General features: G+C 38.0%; 1 protein-coding gene across 3 annotated transcripts in view; it reads left to right on the top strand.

Annotated features, from left to right (window-relative positions):
* Positions 1-14,715, top strand: part of Prosap (SH3 and multiple ankyrin repeat domains prosap) — a 349,544-nt gene extending 334,829 nt beyond the window's left edge. For 2 of the 3 annotated variants that reach the window (XM_085958952.1, XM_085958951.1), the window contains 11 exons: positions 832-1,008; positions 2,694-2,925; positions 4,988-5,192; positions 6,446-6,791; positions 6,969-7,197; positions 7,861-7,993; positions 9,934-10,111; positions 10,892-11,166; positions 11,634-11,792; positions 12,658-12,842; positions 13,559-14,715. In XM_085958952.1, coding sequence (XP_085815078.1) covers positions 832-1,008; positions 2,694-2,925; positions 4,988-5,192; positions 6,446-6,791; positions 6,969-7,197; positions 7,861-7,993; positions 9,934-10,111; positions 10,892-11,166; positions 11,634-11,792; positions 12,658-12,842; positions 13,559-14,540 — 3,101 coding nt within the window. In that variant the 3' untranslated portion in view covers positions 14,541-14,715. Of the gene's footprint in view, positions 1-810; positions 1,009-2,693; positions 2,926-4,987; positions 5,193-6,445; positions 6,792-6,968; positions 7,198-7,860; positions 7,994-9,933; positions 10,112-10,891; positions 11,167-11,633; positions 11,793-12,657; positions 12,843-13,558 lie in introns of all 3 variants that reach the window. The other variant, XM_085958950.1, reaches the window with a different exon arrangement.
* Positions 14,716-16,338: the final 1,623 nt, after the last annotated feature.

Raw genomic sequence — 16,338 nt, 5'->3', positions numbered from 1 at the left:
ACGCGCAAACACCACATTTTTACGCCTTAAACGAAACATGTCTCCGCCGCAGAACCGACAGATATGTCTATCGTCTCTGTTGCATAATCAAAACCCTAACCGTTAAATGGATCTAAAATAAAATGTGATAAATAATATGAAGCGAAGATCGCAACCATCACCATACATCCACCGTCTCCATTCATTTGTTTTACTATTCATTCTAAATTTCTGCATGATATTAATGTGCATTCTATTTAGTTGATATAATTATTATATTATATTTACCTTTGTTACTTATATTATTATTGATTGTTTACATTTACACTCTTGGCATTTTTTTATCTGTTTGGCTGTTAATATAAATCGGCTTATTTTTAAAATATATTCCTAGATTTAATAATAGTTTTGATAACTCACGACGGCTAGGCGTAGGTAGTTGTCGATGACTGACCATAGATATTTTAATTATTGTATTAGAATTTTATTTTTAGGTTATGTTACTTTTCTCATCCGGCAAGAAAAGCGCAACATCTTAGAGCAATCGCAAAACAGCCAGTGGACCGGTTAACATTTGCAAAGCAATTAAATAATAGTCATCTAGAAATAACATTTTATGTGGGCACTTTCCGACATCTGTTTAATAAAATCCTACTCATTCTGCTCAACTACCTGCAATGATATTACGTGGCTTCTAGTCTACGACTAGTTTATTTTAATTTGCAATTAAATTTGGCAAGTAACCTTATTACATAAGCTTAATCATTGTATATACCATTGTGTTGATTGAAGTAATGTTTCGGTAATACTCAACATCTAATAACATTCCAGTGGTTGGATTTTGTCTTTCAGACAAGAGCTTGGGCGACGTGAGTGATATTATTTCCAATTCGAGCGGGGTGGGCACGGCCAACTCCGACACCACGACCAGCTCTCTGGCCATGCCGGGCACCACCGTCGTGTGCCTCGAGAACTATGACTCCGGATTGCACGGACACTTGCGGATCACGCAAGGAGACATCATCGAAGGTATTTATTTATTCTACTTTTAAAATCATCAAGCCCTACTAATACAATCGGTTGTATCAATATATTACATTTCCTGTATCTACAAAAGTTCTTCAAGTTATGTATAGCCGGTGAATGTTTCTTTACTTTGTTTATGTATGTAGTTTAATTTAATTTACCTAAAGATTTAAGAGCAAATTAATGATACAATAAATACCTACCATGTATTTATTAAAAGATGAACATACTCATTAATTAATTAAGCAAAGTCATAATGACAGCTGTATAAATGCGGCCATGTTGGTTTTTTTGTATTGTACCAACATAGAAAGAGAAAAAATATATTTCACTATCCGTATTCTACTAAAGCTTCAATGACATTGAGCTACTTTACAAGCTGCTTGTTGGCAAATTTAAAAGCGTGCGAGTCAGCTAGTGCGATTGTGATGATGACACACAAAACTTTCCACTCGCTCAGAAATCAACAAGCTGGCTAGTTGAAACCGTCATTAGATGTATTGAATAGTTCATTTTTTTACTGGGAGGTCGCTAATATCGCTCTACTGCGCATGCGCACACACACGCCAACGTGTAGTATGTAAAGTTGACCGGCCTTCAACTTTTCTCGGTAGATTGTTTACAATCTGCTTGTTAACTTTTTCGATGATGACACTGGGCGAGTTTACAAGCAGATTGTAAATTCGCCAACAAGCAGCTTGTAAAGTAGCTCAATGTCATTGAGGCTTAACAAAAATAGCTATACATAATTATTATAACGAAAAAGCACTATGTTGGAAAGGAAAGATCCTATTGAAGGGTGATATGACTGCCTCAGTACAAGGGTACACTCATTAACAAGATGTCAGTTTTGACAAAATATGGAGAATCAGTAAAGTTGAAGTTTCTGGGCAAGGCTGCACTATTTTTGTAGAAATTTATTTTATTATAATATTTCAGGCATTAACGTGGATATCAAATGAGTATAATTTGTTTTAGTGCAATACTACACTTTATTTTTATTACATAAATTGATTTAAATTAAGTATGGGAGGGAATTAAAGGTTGTTCTTTATAATTTTAAATAAAATGTTCATTTTTTTCAGGATATTTACATAATAATAATATATAAAAACTTTATAAAAATATCTAATTACAGTCGATCTTGGTTATTATAAGTCAGTAGGTACCTACCATCGCCGGCAGCTCAGCACTTCATTACAATAAACAATTTCTTTTGTAGTTTATGAATGCCATGCTTGTTTCGGGGATTTTTACGATGGTTTTCAGATTTTTTATGTTCTATGCTTAAATAGAACGTGGTGCTAAAAATGTTATATAACGATATAACGCTTATAACGAGCAAATTCAGTCGGTCCCGTCTTCCCCGTAATAACCAAGTTTGACTGTAGGTACTCTCTTAATGGTATCCAAAAATTTTGACAGCCATTTTGTGCAGCGATATATCACATACCTAATATGTTGTCTTCCGGCCTACTTAAGTACCTAAAGCTTTACAATTACATAATAACATACATGATGCTACATGTATTTGAGTTTTCAATTTTCACCACGCTTTTACAAACTATATATTATCCTGACTGATTGCCCACAATTGTGAAAATACTCAGTTTTGAAGACACCATGATACCTAGTACATTTAGTAATGCCGTAAAATAATGCCATAAAATGTAACAATTTCTTTTCAGTAACCGGCGCCACGGACTGCGGACTGTTGGAAGGCGTGTCTCGGGGCGGAGGACGAGGATCGACCAGCGGGATTTTCCCGGCCCACTGCGTGCAAGAAGTTCGACTGCGGCAGGCGCCCATCAATATACCGACCTCTGCGATGAATCCTAACACTATGATCGGGAATCGAATGATGGGACGTAGAGAACATAATAAAACATACAGTGCCACAGCTCCTAGGATAAAGAAAATGTTTGTATTTACAATATTATGTAATGAGCTTAGAACATAGACTATAGATACATCTAGACGCCACCCGTTGCATTGCTAAATGAAGCCGCGTGCCTTGCGTTTGGTTTGTGGGCGAGCGAACGCATTCGTCTACAAATGTTCGAGACCATAGACCATTTCGCTAGTGCTCGCCCAAAGTGCTCGCACTAGACGCTCAGAATTAAAATATAATTTTCTATTTTTTTACGTTATATAGTATTCTGAAGCGGTCAAAATGCAACCATTAGGTAAAGATATCCATAATTAAAGTTATTTTAAAGAAACACTAGGTCACTGATATTAAAATATATAATAATATACAAATAAATTATCACGAACATGTATCAACCTACCTATGAAACGTAATACCATCTTCTTGCTTATCAGTACAGCTACCATATTTTAATACAACACACAGAACCATCTTTCCTACTTAATTAACTAAAAATATTTACCACTGACTTTATGTTTAACACAAAAATAGCAATTTCAGCAACACGAGCTCACAGGTTATCGACGCTACGTGAAGCGATTCACCACGATTTGCCGGCGATACTTTTGGAAACTAACTCACACATATGTAGACCTTTTATCTTACTCTAGCGCGTGTCGCAGAGATTATAAGGGTGCCGAATACTTTCTCACTCGCACTCATGCATCGTTTTTGTTCAGGCCTTGGTTTAGAACTTTCATGATTCATTTTCATCACATAATCCTACTAAGCTTTTGAATAAAATATTGAATATTAATCGTGATCATCATACGGGTCACATACTCTAATACAAATAATATTGTATTAGCTTTGATCAAAATCTACATGTGAGTGTGACAGACATAGGTTTTTGGAAGCACTCAGTGACCAAAGTTATAGCGCCTGTACACTGGCAGCAATAGTGTGTATTTTAAACTATCGTGACAATAACTGTTTACACGTAAAAGTGCTGCCTGTCTCTACAATCTCATTCTTCAAGAGTAATCAAGACGCGATGTTGTCATTTTATGGTACTATTTGACGGATCGTAAAAATCGGTTAACTTCAAATTGAGTCTCTCCGCGGTGTAGTTAATTTTTTTGCCGCCATGTTCACCACTATCGTTCCACTGCGCAGGCGCAGATCAAAATAAATCCAACTGTTGCGTGAAAATTCAGAAGCTTCCGAACTTCAGTAAATCCATGCACGTATAAACGGGGTGTTAGACGTTAAGGGTGAGAATAGAATCGATTGGAATGCGAGCATCGAGTATCGAGTTCACTCCCTCAAAGCCACTATTTCAATAGCTGAGCCATAGAATGCAAGTGTGTTCTGCATAAACATTATATTTAGGCTAAAAATAATATTATTGGCGAATATTATTTAATGTACAATTATTTATAAACATGGTTACTCTTATATGAAAGTTTGGTAATCAAACTGAAAAAACAAAGACTATAATTATAACGCTTCACAAGATATGTTGACGATAATTTAAAACTTCAAATAAGTATCCGAAACTAGATTATTCTAATTATTAACTGTCCTGATTTCACTCTAAAATAATTTTAGTAAATAAATTCACATGATTATAAGAATTGGTATGACTTTTTTCTAAAAATTCAAACAATTCAAACAGTTTACTATAAACATACTACATTAGCGTGAAGTTCGATACTTTTGACGACAGAATATATGACATAGTTAGAGCGACACCGAGCCAGATAAAACAATGCAATAGGCTTCATGCGAGAGCAGTCGGAAAAAGTATCGGTAACAATAATTAATTTTGCCTTGTGTAATTCGTGCACAAGTTCGAGGTTAAATCATTCCACTATAGTTCTGTTTTTATTCTTTCTACTCTACCCGCAGAAACCGACTTACATACAGTTGGACAATATGATTACTTATCCTTCGATTCAAAATTTTACCGACACAGCATTGATTTCTATGGCATTAATTGCATTATTAACTTAAAAAGGAGTTTTATTTCACTTAACAATAATGTATTAGTAGATAAATACATTTTGAATCCATTTTAGCACATTTATCATATTGTATTTTTTGTTCTAGTGGAAACAATATTGAATATCGAACCGTTGTCCTTCATCGAGCGAGCCGCGGATTTGGATTCGTTCTTCGCGGAGCGAAAGCTTCTTCGCCTTTGATGGAAATGACTCCGTCAGAAAGATGTCCCGCTTTGCAATATTTGGATGATGTGGACCAAGGAGGTGTCGCGGACATGGCCGGATTGAAGAAAGGAGACTTCCTGGTAGAAGTAAGTTATCCGCAATTATAATTATGCTATATTATTATTAAAACTGTAAATAAATTATAAAATATTTGTATCTACATTCAAAATGTAGACAGACATATTGACAGCTATTGTATTTCTTCTACGACATGAATAGGCAAATAGAAATCGAATTCCAATCGAAATATGCTTTTTCTTCACCAGTTTATCGTACTTCAAAGAATGACCATAAATAATATTAAAAGCGATGTAGTTCTTCTAAAATATTCATTGGCACTTTCAAGATCTGGCACTTAAGGCCGGTTCAAATTAGTCAAGTAGTTTAGTCGAGTGGCAAATGATTTAGTTACCACTAAATGATTTAGTAACTGAAAAATGTCCGAACATAGTATATTAATTAGTGTCAAAATGAGAGCACACCGTAACAAAGCAAAAATAAATAAGTTAAGAACTTCAGTTGTATTGGCTATATCAGAAGAATTGGAGGAAGAAATTTGCAAACAAAGGCACTCATGGTTTAAATATTCCGAAACAAATTTATGGGTAGTATCTTCGCTCCAACAAAATGTCATTTCTACGACAACTAATGAACTGAAAAACGTGTTCAGACTTGTCTCATGGCTTATTTGGTATTTAGTAAAAGGTGGTGGGGGTGCTACTCGACCGAAAAATTGGAACAAGATGGATTGACTCGACTAAATTTGTCTGTTCATATATGTTTAGTTACTAAATTACTCGCCACTCGACTAATCCGAACCGGTCCTTAGAGACAGTATGAGAAAACAATAATTAATTGTCAATAAGATATTATTAAACATTACGTTTTATGCCACCGATAGGCAGGAAATATCATTTTCATGTTTTTTATTTTCCAGTTTTAAATATATGCCAGTAAAATCTGACACTATTAGGTTTTATGACTTTATGGAACCAGCAATATTGATTACAATAATGCACATAATAAACAAACCATCAACGGAGAGAACTTACTCAATTATCATAATTAGTACGGACACTGTCATACTTATCCCAGTCCAATAAGTAAGTACGTAGTAGCAGACATTGGGATCAAATCCCACATCTGACAAATTCACGTGTTGCTTTTGAAATACATGTTCAATCCAAAGATGGGCGATACCCAATGGGCACATGTAGCCTACAACTAATGCCAATAAAAAAAGTTCTATTAATATGGTCAAATTAGGAGTAAAATGATAATTTACCTTTTTTTTATTAGTTATATCGATTCAAATTACTTACACAATCTTCAACTTCAGATTAACGGTGAAGATGTATCATCGGCTTCCCACGAGCATGTGGTGGACCTGATCCGGGCGTCGGACTCCTTGGTGTCCATGACAGTGATCTCCGGAAACCAGTGGCCGACATTTAGCCCCGCGTCTGCAGGTGGTGTGCCATCCAGCAAGTCGGTGGCTCATCTGTCGCACGCGGGCCAGGGCGGAGCGGCGACCAATGTGGGCGCACGCCAGTATGCCACACTGCCCAGGAAAGCCGGAGCCGCTCCCGGGGGACGGTCGCCTGCTCCCGCTCCGCCCAGGAGGGATCCTCGCACCACCCTCAGCGTCGGAAGGGCCAGGGCCAAATCCATGGTCGCCGGCTTAGGTTAGTTTTTATTCATTTTTATGCAAAATTTCATGACGTACTCATATTAAATCTAAATTGAGCAATTATAAGGTTACATTTTATTTTTCATTGGTACAGTGAATTCTGCTGATTTATAATAAAAAACTGTTACAACCGATTCAAAAATCACCAAGATTATTTATTTTCCTAATTCAGAAAATGGAGGAGAGAAGGAAGACTGTTCGGATCAGCTGGGAACAGCGAAATCATCGAGTGCCGAATCGATCCAGCAGCAGGGGTTGGGGGGTTCAGGTACGGGCAGCGGGACTTGCACCCCTGTTGCCCCCCGAACCGCTTCCATCCGCTCCAGACTGCCCTCCTCCAGAATCACTACCACCGAACTCGAAGAAATGTTCCAAAGACAGCAGAGGCATAACGCTCATGGGTATGATCAATGTTAAGCTTTTTAAAATTTATCTTCAAATGCAACACTTGTAGAAAACCTTCTATAAAGCATAAGGTCTAAATATGTGAAAGTGAAGCTGAGAAACAGATCATTATGGTTAATTAATATATTATTATTACATTAGCTGCAACTCATTTTATATTGCAGATTTACGCTTCTTTCACATTATGCAGTTTTTACCATAATATAGGTACATAATAATTACATTAAAATCATGTTACTTAATATAGTATTACACTGTATCAATTATTTTTGGGGATGCTCCATATCTACAGCATCTATGGACCGCACACCACTGGTAGATATTATGTTAGGTATCTATTTTTAATGTAAAAACTCAGTGTGTAAATGCTTATTGATTTTCACTATCAATGTGACCTAAATAAAAGATAAATGTATACCAGCATAAAGTGTACATATACAAATGTTAATAGCTTCTTTGTCTATGCACAACAAATGATTTTGTAAAAATAGACAATACGCTAAATAGTGTGATCGTTAGTAGTAATGTTTTCAAAAACCTAATAAGTGAAAAGTGTTGGATTTGTAAAACAAATGTATTATAATATTATGTATATTATCCTGTTGTTTTGCCAATTAAATTATTTTTTGAGGCAAGCTTTAACTGTGTTTCTCTTTCAGATTTGGTAATAACGCAATGATGATCACGTCAACTTTCCAAGACGGTCTAGGATCACCGCCATGTTCCCCGGCTAAAGCGGCATCCGGCCGCGTTTACGCCAGCGTGGCAGAAATGAAGAGATCCAAAGCAAAGGTTATTAATCAAGTTTTTCAACTCTTACTATGACCTCTCAACTCACTTGATTCTGATAATGCAATATTGTTGACCTTCACTATATGCTATGTGGCAGTGGCGAGGGGTGGAGGTAGGCTGTTAAGATACGACATAAATAGTGCACACTAAACTTTGTCTTCGTTCAATAAAAACAAATAAGTATGACTGACAAAGCTTAGTGTGCACTATTTATGTCGAATCTTAGCCTACCAACAATATCTTGCGGCACACCAGTTGGAAGGAAGGTTGAATTTAAAAGAATGAATAAAAAAAAAAATATCTTTATAAGCACATGAATAGTGGGCTAACTGGTTGACCGATTGTTTCTGAAGCCATGGATGGCGAATTCGATCCTGCTACTGGCAAAAAACTACAAGGACCCAATGGGTTGACCAACAACCATTCAGTATTTATAACCTTCACTCTGGAGGCCGATATGCTCCACCTGTGGGTCTATTCTATACAAAAGTCAGCTATTGACGGTACCTATCATATTTATGTATTGAGGTATTATATTGTTACAATAACTCACCCGTCAAAACTGTCTATCTAGCTCTAAAAAAACACAGCCAAGGAGGAGCTGTTAAAACATAGCACTCTTTGACAGTTTAGAATGGTTAACTTATTGTAACAATAAACTGTCTCAATACATAAATGTAGTAAACTACCATCGATAGCTGCCTTGTATATAGAATAGAATAGACCCACTGGGAGCAAACATGGTAGCTTAATTAAAGATGCTTTCCTGACATAATTATGGCAAATCTTGTTATTACTGTTTTAGCGTAACTTAATGATACTTAATTATGATAAATACATTCAAAAAATTATTATTGTATATATTGCAGAATCAATGGACGTTATGTAAATAATAACAAGTACGCGGGTTGTCCGTAAATAAGGTCTACAATTTTTTTTCACAATGAAAAACACTTTATTTGCAATGAATTATACATTGTTGGAAAGCCTGAACTTTCTACTATTTTTCTACATAATCCCCGTTGCAATTGATGCATTTTTGCATGCGGTGTAGCATTTTTCGTATACCCGTGTCATAAAACTCTCCTGCCGTGGCGTGCAGGTAGTGTACAACCTCTTCTTTCAACTCCTCGTCGGTCTTGAAATTTGTCCCACCCAGGTGTGACTTCAACGCAGGAAAGAGATGATAATCACTTGGTGCTAGGTCCAAGCTATAGGGGGGATGTGTGACGTTATCGCATCCAAATTGGTTGATGAGGTCGGTTGTTGCACTTCATGTCATTGCCGTTGGTGATCTTCGGTGAGCATTTTGGGGTCCCACCTTGCACACACCTTGTGATAATGCATATTTTCTGTCAAAATCTTGTCAGTAGTAGTCTTACTGGCATCAGGGATCTCGAATCGTCACCCGTCGATCTTCAAGCATTACCCTCTCCACTTTTCCAAGACCGATGGCCGTCCGCCACGCTTTTCATCATGGACATTTGTACATCTGTTTTTAAACTCTGCACCATTTTCGCATGTTTTTGATGTCCATACACTATTGTCCATACACTTCACATAACTGTCGATAAATTTCTATAGGCATAGTGTCCTTAGCACACAAAAATTGAATAACAGAACGTAACTCATACCTGGCGGTAGCGGCGAGTGTAAGCTCCATCGCGAACGGCTACCAAACCAAGACTAAGCGTCGTAGACAGCTCGGAGTGGTGGGGATTTGTAGGCAGGGAACCAAGCTACACGCCAGTTTAGCCGGATCTTGCATTAAAGCATTCCTCGCGACTCCAGCGCCTTGGAGACCTTATTTTACGGATAACCTTCGTATATTAAAATATACATAATAAAATAATTGACTTTGAAGATTCAGTTATGAAATAAACCGATGCAACAGTTATTTACCTGATTTTAATAAATGAACATTGATGTTTTGTCAACAGGGATGGAACCGTGGACGGATTCCTATTCCTCGAGTTCCGGGTTCGGGAGAGCTGCGCCGAGATTTCCACAGCACCCCAGACTTGTTTGTTTGCCACCCCCCAACTGTTCCCAACGCCCCACCTCATAAGGGAAGCCGCTCGCAAGAGGATGTTAATAGTTTAATCTTTACTCATAAATGTAAGTCTATCTGGAATCTAGTTTTAACTATAGTAGTAAGTTAGTCACGAAATGGTAGTTTCGATTATAATAAATAATATGGTTAGCAAAGCTACAAAATTTTAAATTAAATACACCAAATCGTCATTCCCGAAACTTTTGTGTGACTTAGCTTTTCAATGACAAGCTTTTATTAAAAAATGTAGAATATTTTTCATTTAAATCATCTCTAAAGATACATTGGTTTTCAAACCTTTTCGTTTTCAGCGAATGGGTGAGCACGTGTACCACTTTGATTTTTGAGCAATTGGTTTTTATTACATCTACTGAAGAAATCCATATCAACCATTATTATTTTTATTATGTCATCACAAAACAACTCAATTAATTTCTCTTCCTCGTAAAGGCTTGTCTGTCGGTAATATTTACGATAAGGAAGGAACAGTATGCCGGATAGGAATTTCATTGTTGCCTGAAGAAAACAGCCACCCTATCATACGAATCTACCATTATGACTGTATGAGCGCTTTAAATTGAGGCTGAATAAAAATATTAAATAAGTATTGCTCTCATAATATGTTCTTTTTCTTCATCGTAATCCACATGGCTGAGGATCGTGATCACTCTGGAATTGGTAATGTAACATTCCGGATCAGCTTACTCATGTTTTTCCTATCCTCCACAAGTTTTTTGGTGTATACTATCGATTTTTTCGTAAATTCCTTTGCCCTTATATTCAGTAAGATTAAAATGTTACTTTAAGAGATCAACACCATAACTTTTATTTGCGCTTTATTTCAGTATCTCGTAGTGGTGGTCTGCCACCTCCTTCCCACCCTCCCCCGCCCCCGCCCACAACGAAAGACCCTCAATCAGGCCAAGTTGTCGCAGTTGAGGTGGAAGTGGGCAGCGGTGTCCCACCCGAAGAATTATTGCAACTGTCGTCCGCAGGTGACATCATGTCGGACAGCGTCATGTCTTCGTTTCGACCGGCCGACAACGCCAAACTCTACGCATCACCTCGTGATGTCAACTCAGTCGCTTACAGAAGTAGAACTCTTCCCAATAAGTCACAGGTGAGAATACTATTATTTATCTATCTTTGTTGATACACCCGATCCTCTTTTTGCACAGGGGATACGTACCAAAGACTACCGTGCAAAACAAAACCGTGTAAAAAAAGATAAGGTACCCATACAAAAATGGTAGATATGAAATTCTTGAACTCAAAAATAAATCGAATTTATTTATTATTTATACATAAAAATAAATAGTTTTCGATTTAAATTAAATTTAGCATAGACAAATATATACATTCAATGTCGCGTCGCTACTTGACAATAAACATGCTCGTTTACTGCTGTTTTTCGTTTGTTATTGCCGCGATAATGCGTAGATGCAGCCTGCGCGAGATGCAGCCTGCTCGTCATTTGAATACATTTTCTTATCCGGCAACTCTCCCTGATGACGGCGCTATTTGTAGTGGCTACATCATATGATTGACAATTGAGTTTTACTGTTATCTTCACATTTTATATTACAGGTACGTAAATCGCAGAGTTTACGTGCAGGAAGTGGATCCACGTTTCAACCGCAGAATATGTCAGCGGCTGATGACCCCGCCAACCAATATGCCCAACCTTTCAAGACTCATCGAAGCCATTCTAGTGCCAGTAATAAGAAACCTTTCATCAATCGGCAGGTGAGTTACCAATCATCCCAAGTTTTTGTGAACAAACGACCTCCATCAATTCGAATTACTGCAATAAAGTACAGTGTTGAAACATGTATCAGTCGATAACCATAACATACATATCAGACATGGCCCCCACATCCTGAAGCGAGCTCCCCAACCCATCGTGCATCGAGCGTGTATTTTTAGCGATTTTTGGTATTTTTAAATAAATCCGCTTGAATTGTCGACACAAAACTCCAGAGGCTAAACTAGGCAGGCCATATCCAGCGCATGTCTGAGTCACGGATACCGAAGAAGATCCTCGACGGAAACGCAGGGGGGAAAGACCAGTCGGAAAGCCACGCACACGATGGGGTGGTAACGTTACAAAAGATGCCAACCAGCTGCTAAAAATCAGAAACTGAAAAAGACGTGTGGAGGACCGTACCGGCTGGAGGATGGCGGTGAAGGAGGCCAGGCCTCGACTTGAGCTGTAGCGCCATCGAAGAAGAAGAATTGTCAACACTCATATTATGCAGCACTGATCGCGACCCCCTTTTGTAATAGCCAAGTAAAATCTCACCCTTCGCCATGTTGAATGTCATTTTTATTATACAGGAAACACACTAAACGTAATTATAAAATAAAATTCTACTGGTGTAATAGTGCCGCAGGCGACTTTTTTTTACTATCAGAGCAAATTTGTGATGTGTGTTTATCTCACTTAACTGGTTGACATGCCACGCCAGACCCCCAGGCTAGAGCCTTGTCAGACCCCCCCTTGTGGGGGCCACGATATCAGATCATACATATATTGGTTACATGTTCACATAACAATGTCGCCCCATGACATGGCATAAAAATTAAATGTTTATGTTTAATTTTCTTCTAGAACTCGGCAAACACTGGTCCTCCCCCAATACCAGAACCCGATTATAGCATGAGCGAATCGGAAGATGAAAGAGACGGACAGCACAGACGATTGAAAGAGTCAGATAACAACGGAGACACGACTATTAACACCAATCTTAACGCTCTTCAAATTGTCGCCGAGACCAGCGCAAACAGTAACGCCAGGTAATTATATTTTATAATCGGTGGATGTCAAACCCAGTGGAATCTTAACCTATCATTTTTAAACCTAATGAAAATTGATTTTAACCCGATCACTACCAGATACGAGATAACTCATCAAATGGTCCAAGTTCGCTACGGCAGATACGAGATATCTCGATAGTACTAATAATTCGGTCAAAACAAATAATTTCAAAATGTGACACATACTGACATCTATCGGAATGTTTCTAAAACATTTTACCATATTAGTTAATGATTTTATCATCGATTTACTTTGAATTTTGTCAAGTGTTACAACTGAGATTTTAGAGATGGTTACATTTTTTTTAAATTATTTATAATCTATTCTCTTTTAAACCTGATCCGTGCCACGGACGAATTAACTCGTGGGTTCTTGTAAACGTTATAACTTCTGAATACTCTTATGAAAATATTTATCATTTTTGTGTGAAAATATTCATGATAAACATGTTGTGTTGCTAAGTTTTCACAAATATTTATCATTCCGTTCCTATTTCATATTTTTTAAAGGATTTATTTTATTCTGAAAATAGCTGGCCTACAAGTGTCCACCTAGTAAAAATTGACTGAAAATGTCTACATAACATACTGAAGAAAGATTAAGTGATATTTTAAAGGTTTCATATCGTCTCCACCCATCGCTGCTGCATTCATTTCCACAGGCGAATATATCATAAATGTTATTAAATTTTCAGCGGAAGCAGCTCGGGTTCCGGCTCCATGCATCATTCTTTCTCCGTTGATGAAATCCAAAAGATCCGGACCCAGCTGAAGAGTTCCAAGTCTTACCCCGATGACTTTTCCCTCAAGAAGGATGGCCAGACGGCCGAGCGACGAGATGGAGAAGGCAGCAACGATGACGGCGACAATTCCTCCTCGGGGGTCAGCTCTGACCAGGAGCTCGTCCGGCCGCAGGAGAACCAACATGACCGGGCGAGGAACGCCAAGATTCAGGCCAACAACAGAAAGTACGTCTGCAAGCCGGCTGAAGTCGGAGGCGATCTCGATAAAGTCGGATTTAGAGATAAATCTGTCAAGGATAGGCACAACGAGATCTCCTGCAAGAATACTAAGGAGAAAGTTTCCTTCAACAGCAACGTTATGATCAAATCGTCCAACAACGTCATCACGACCGAGCCTGTGCATCTCAACAGCTCATCGGAGAACATCACCGCATCGCCCGATGCCCCCGCGCCGGCTCACAGTGCCTACGGGCCGATCTCGTACTCCACTGTCAGCACGCCCAGCGGAACCGTTAAAGTCTTGAATCCCAACCCGCTGCCCCCCTCCAACACCCTGCAGCGGCACAACTCGCTCACGAGAAAGCAGGCGGCCGGCTATTTACTCAAGAGAGATACCAAGGTGGGACAGTCGGCGGCCGAACGCCTGGGGGTGAACCTCGCCAAAGCGCCCTGCCTGGGGAAGGCGAAGCCCCAGCAAGACGGCGTCGGGAAGGGAGGCGCGCTCACCAGGAACGCGGTGTCCCTCGCCCGGCTTCCTCCGCCCCCCGAGGAAGGCGGCGACCTGTTTGTGCCGCCCCCTCTGGATTACGACCCTTCGGGTTCGCTGAGTGGCGAAGACGAGGTGCCCCCTCTCGCCCCCCCGCCCCAGTTCAGTGACCGCGTGCGGATCGTCGGCGCGCTTCCTAAGCAGGGCAGCCGCCTCCACAGCCAGTGAGCAGCAGCCCCCTGCTACCCCTTTTCATATGTTTACACTTTTTACATCAAATTTGTATTCCGCTAATTAACTCTAGCCCTAATAATAATATGATAGTGTAACATTTTTATACCCCCCCGGTCTTCTCGTCGCGTGGCGAGAGGAACGTAGATATACCAAAGATACTGCTTTTATTAAGAATAATTTAATACATTTTTTAATAATGTAACTTTCGTAGATATTATATTTGTTTAATTTAAATTTGCGAAACCCTAGAGAACTAATGTTATTTTTTTCTGATATTGAATGTAAAAATTGAAGCATTCACGAAAGTCATGGAGATTCATGTGTCAAGGTGCATTTCGTCTCGGCCTTATTGACGGATTCGCCCTGTCACCGTATCATTGTTGTCAGCATTTAAAAGGTTATAACCTCAACAATGAATTGATTAGGTGGCAGTATAACTCGAAACAGCAAATAGATTACATGGTCGTTTTGTAAAATGTACTGATCGAGTTATAATAATTTTATCCTAGATACGTGAGTATGTGAAATCAACTGATCCTCGATGTATTACTTCAGCGTAAATTCATTATCATTTTTCTGCCTTGCGTGATCGCTTGATTATTCTCTGAAATCAATTATTATTTCCTAGCCAATAATAATAAATCTTAATGACAATTTTGACTTGGTCTGATGCACTCTCAAATTATCATGGCTCCAGCGAAAAAGATTGAATGCAGTGGCGAAGGGTGGAAGTAGGCTTTTAAGATCCGCCATAAATAGTACACACTAAACTTTGACAGTTATACGTATTTGTTTTCATTGAAATAAGACTACAATTTACAGATGTTGTCGGTTAGTTTTTAAAATTCAATTAAACCCTGCGAAAACAAAGCCATAATAGATAATAGTCAAAAAAATACTCATCTATCTATAAAATATCTAAAATTATGCAATTAAATCATACATAACTTTGGATATTATAGATAAAATAATATTTTTTATCTATTAGAGTTTGGTTAGGCAGGGTTTAATGAATTTAAAAAAATGAACCTACAATATGTGTAATATGTTTTCTTACTGCAACGAAAACAAATAAGTATGAATGATAAAGTGTGCACAATTTTGTCGTTCACCCAAAATATACCAAAACTATTATGATTTGGTTTAAGCAGGGTTTAATTGGTTCTTAAAAACTAACTAATACCATATGTAAATTGTAGTCTTAGTTCAATAAAAACAGATACGTATGACTAACAAAGTTTAATGTGCACTATTTATGGCGAATTTTAACAGCCTACCTCCATCCTTCGCTACTGATTGAATGCATAACACGTTTCTTCTGAGGGTTTTATCTTATTATTATATAAATGAAACAACAACGCGACTTGACTGTTCGCAAAGAATGTTAAATTTAGTGCAATTCCTTGATTTAAATTATGTTAAGATTACCGTTGATGTAACGAAATAATGAAATCGTACCTTTTGTATTGTTATTTTGTTATTACGTTGTCTATGTATTTGATTGGTGATTTAAATTTTATAGCAATTTGTAAATAGATATTTATTTTCAAATAAGATAAAGGGTATTACGAATTAGGCAATTTGAAAATTATGACATATAATCGTAAAGTTTTGATATTTCAAGCAGATGTCGTAGTGCAAAACAGTTACACGGTAAGGGTTGTTCTTATGCGTCTTTGCCACACATGCTCAACTCAGGCACAATATTCATACATTTTTTTATTCTTACGTAAGAAAACTAGATTTAGTAAATGTTTCGAGTCACTAAAATAAGATTTTGTAAATAATTTTT

The sequence above is a fragment of the Rhyacophila brunnea genome, unplaced genomic scaffold, assembly GCF_057557595.1.
Source record: "Rhyacophila brunnea isolate RB1 unplaced genomic scaffold, BYU_Rbru_1.0 scaffold_8, whole genome shotgun sequence".
In the NCBI taxonomy this organism is placed as follows: Eukaryota; Metazoa; Arthropoda; class Insecta; order Trichoptera; family Rhyacophilidae; genus Rhyacophila; species Rhyacophila brunnea.
The sequence above is the reverse complement of the archived record's forward strand: the minus strand, read 5'-3'. Positions and strand labels throughout refer to the sequence as shown.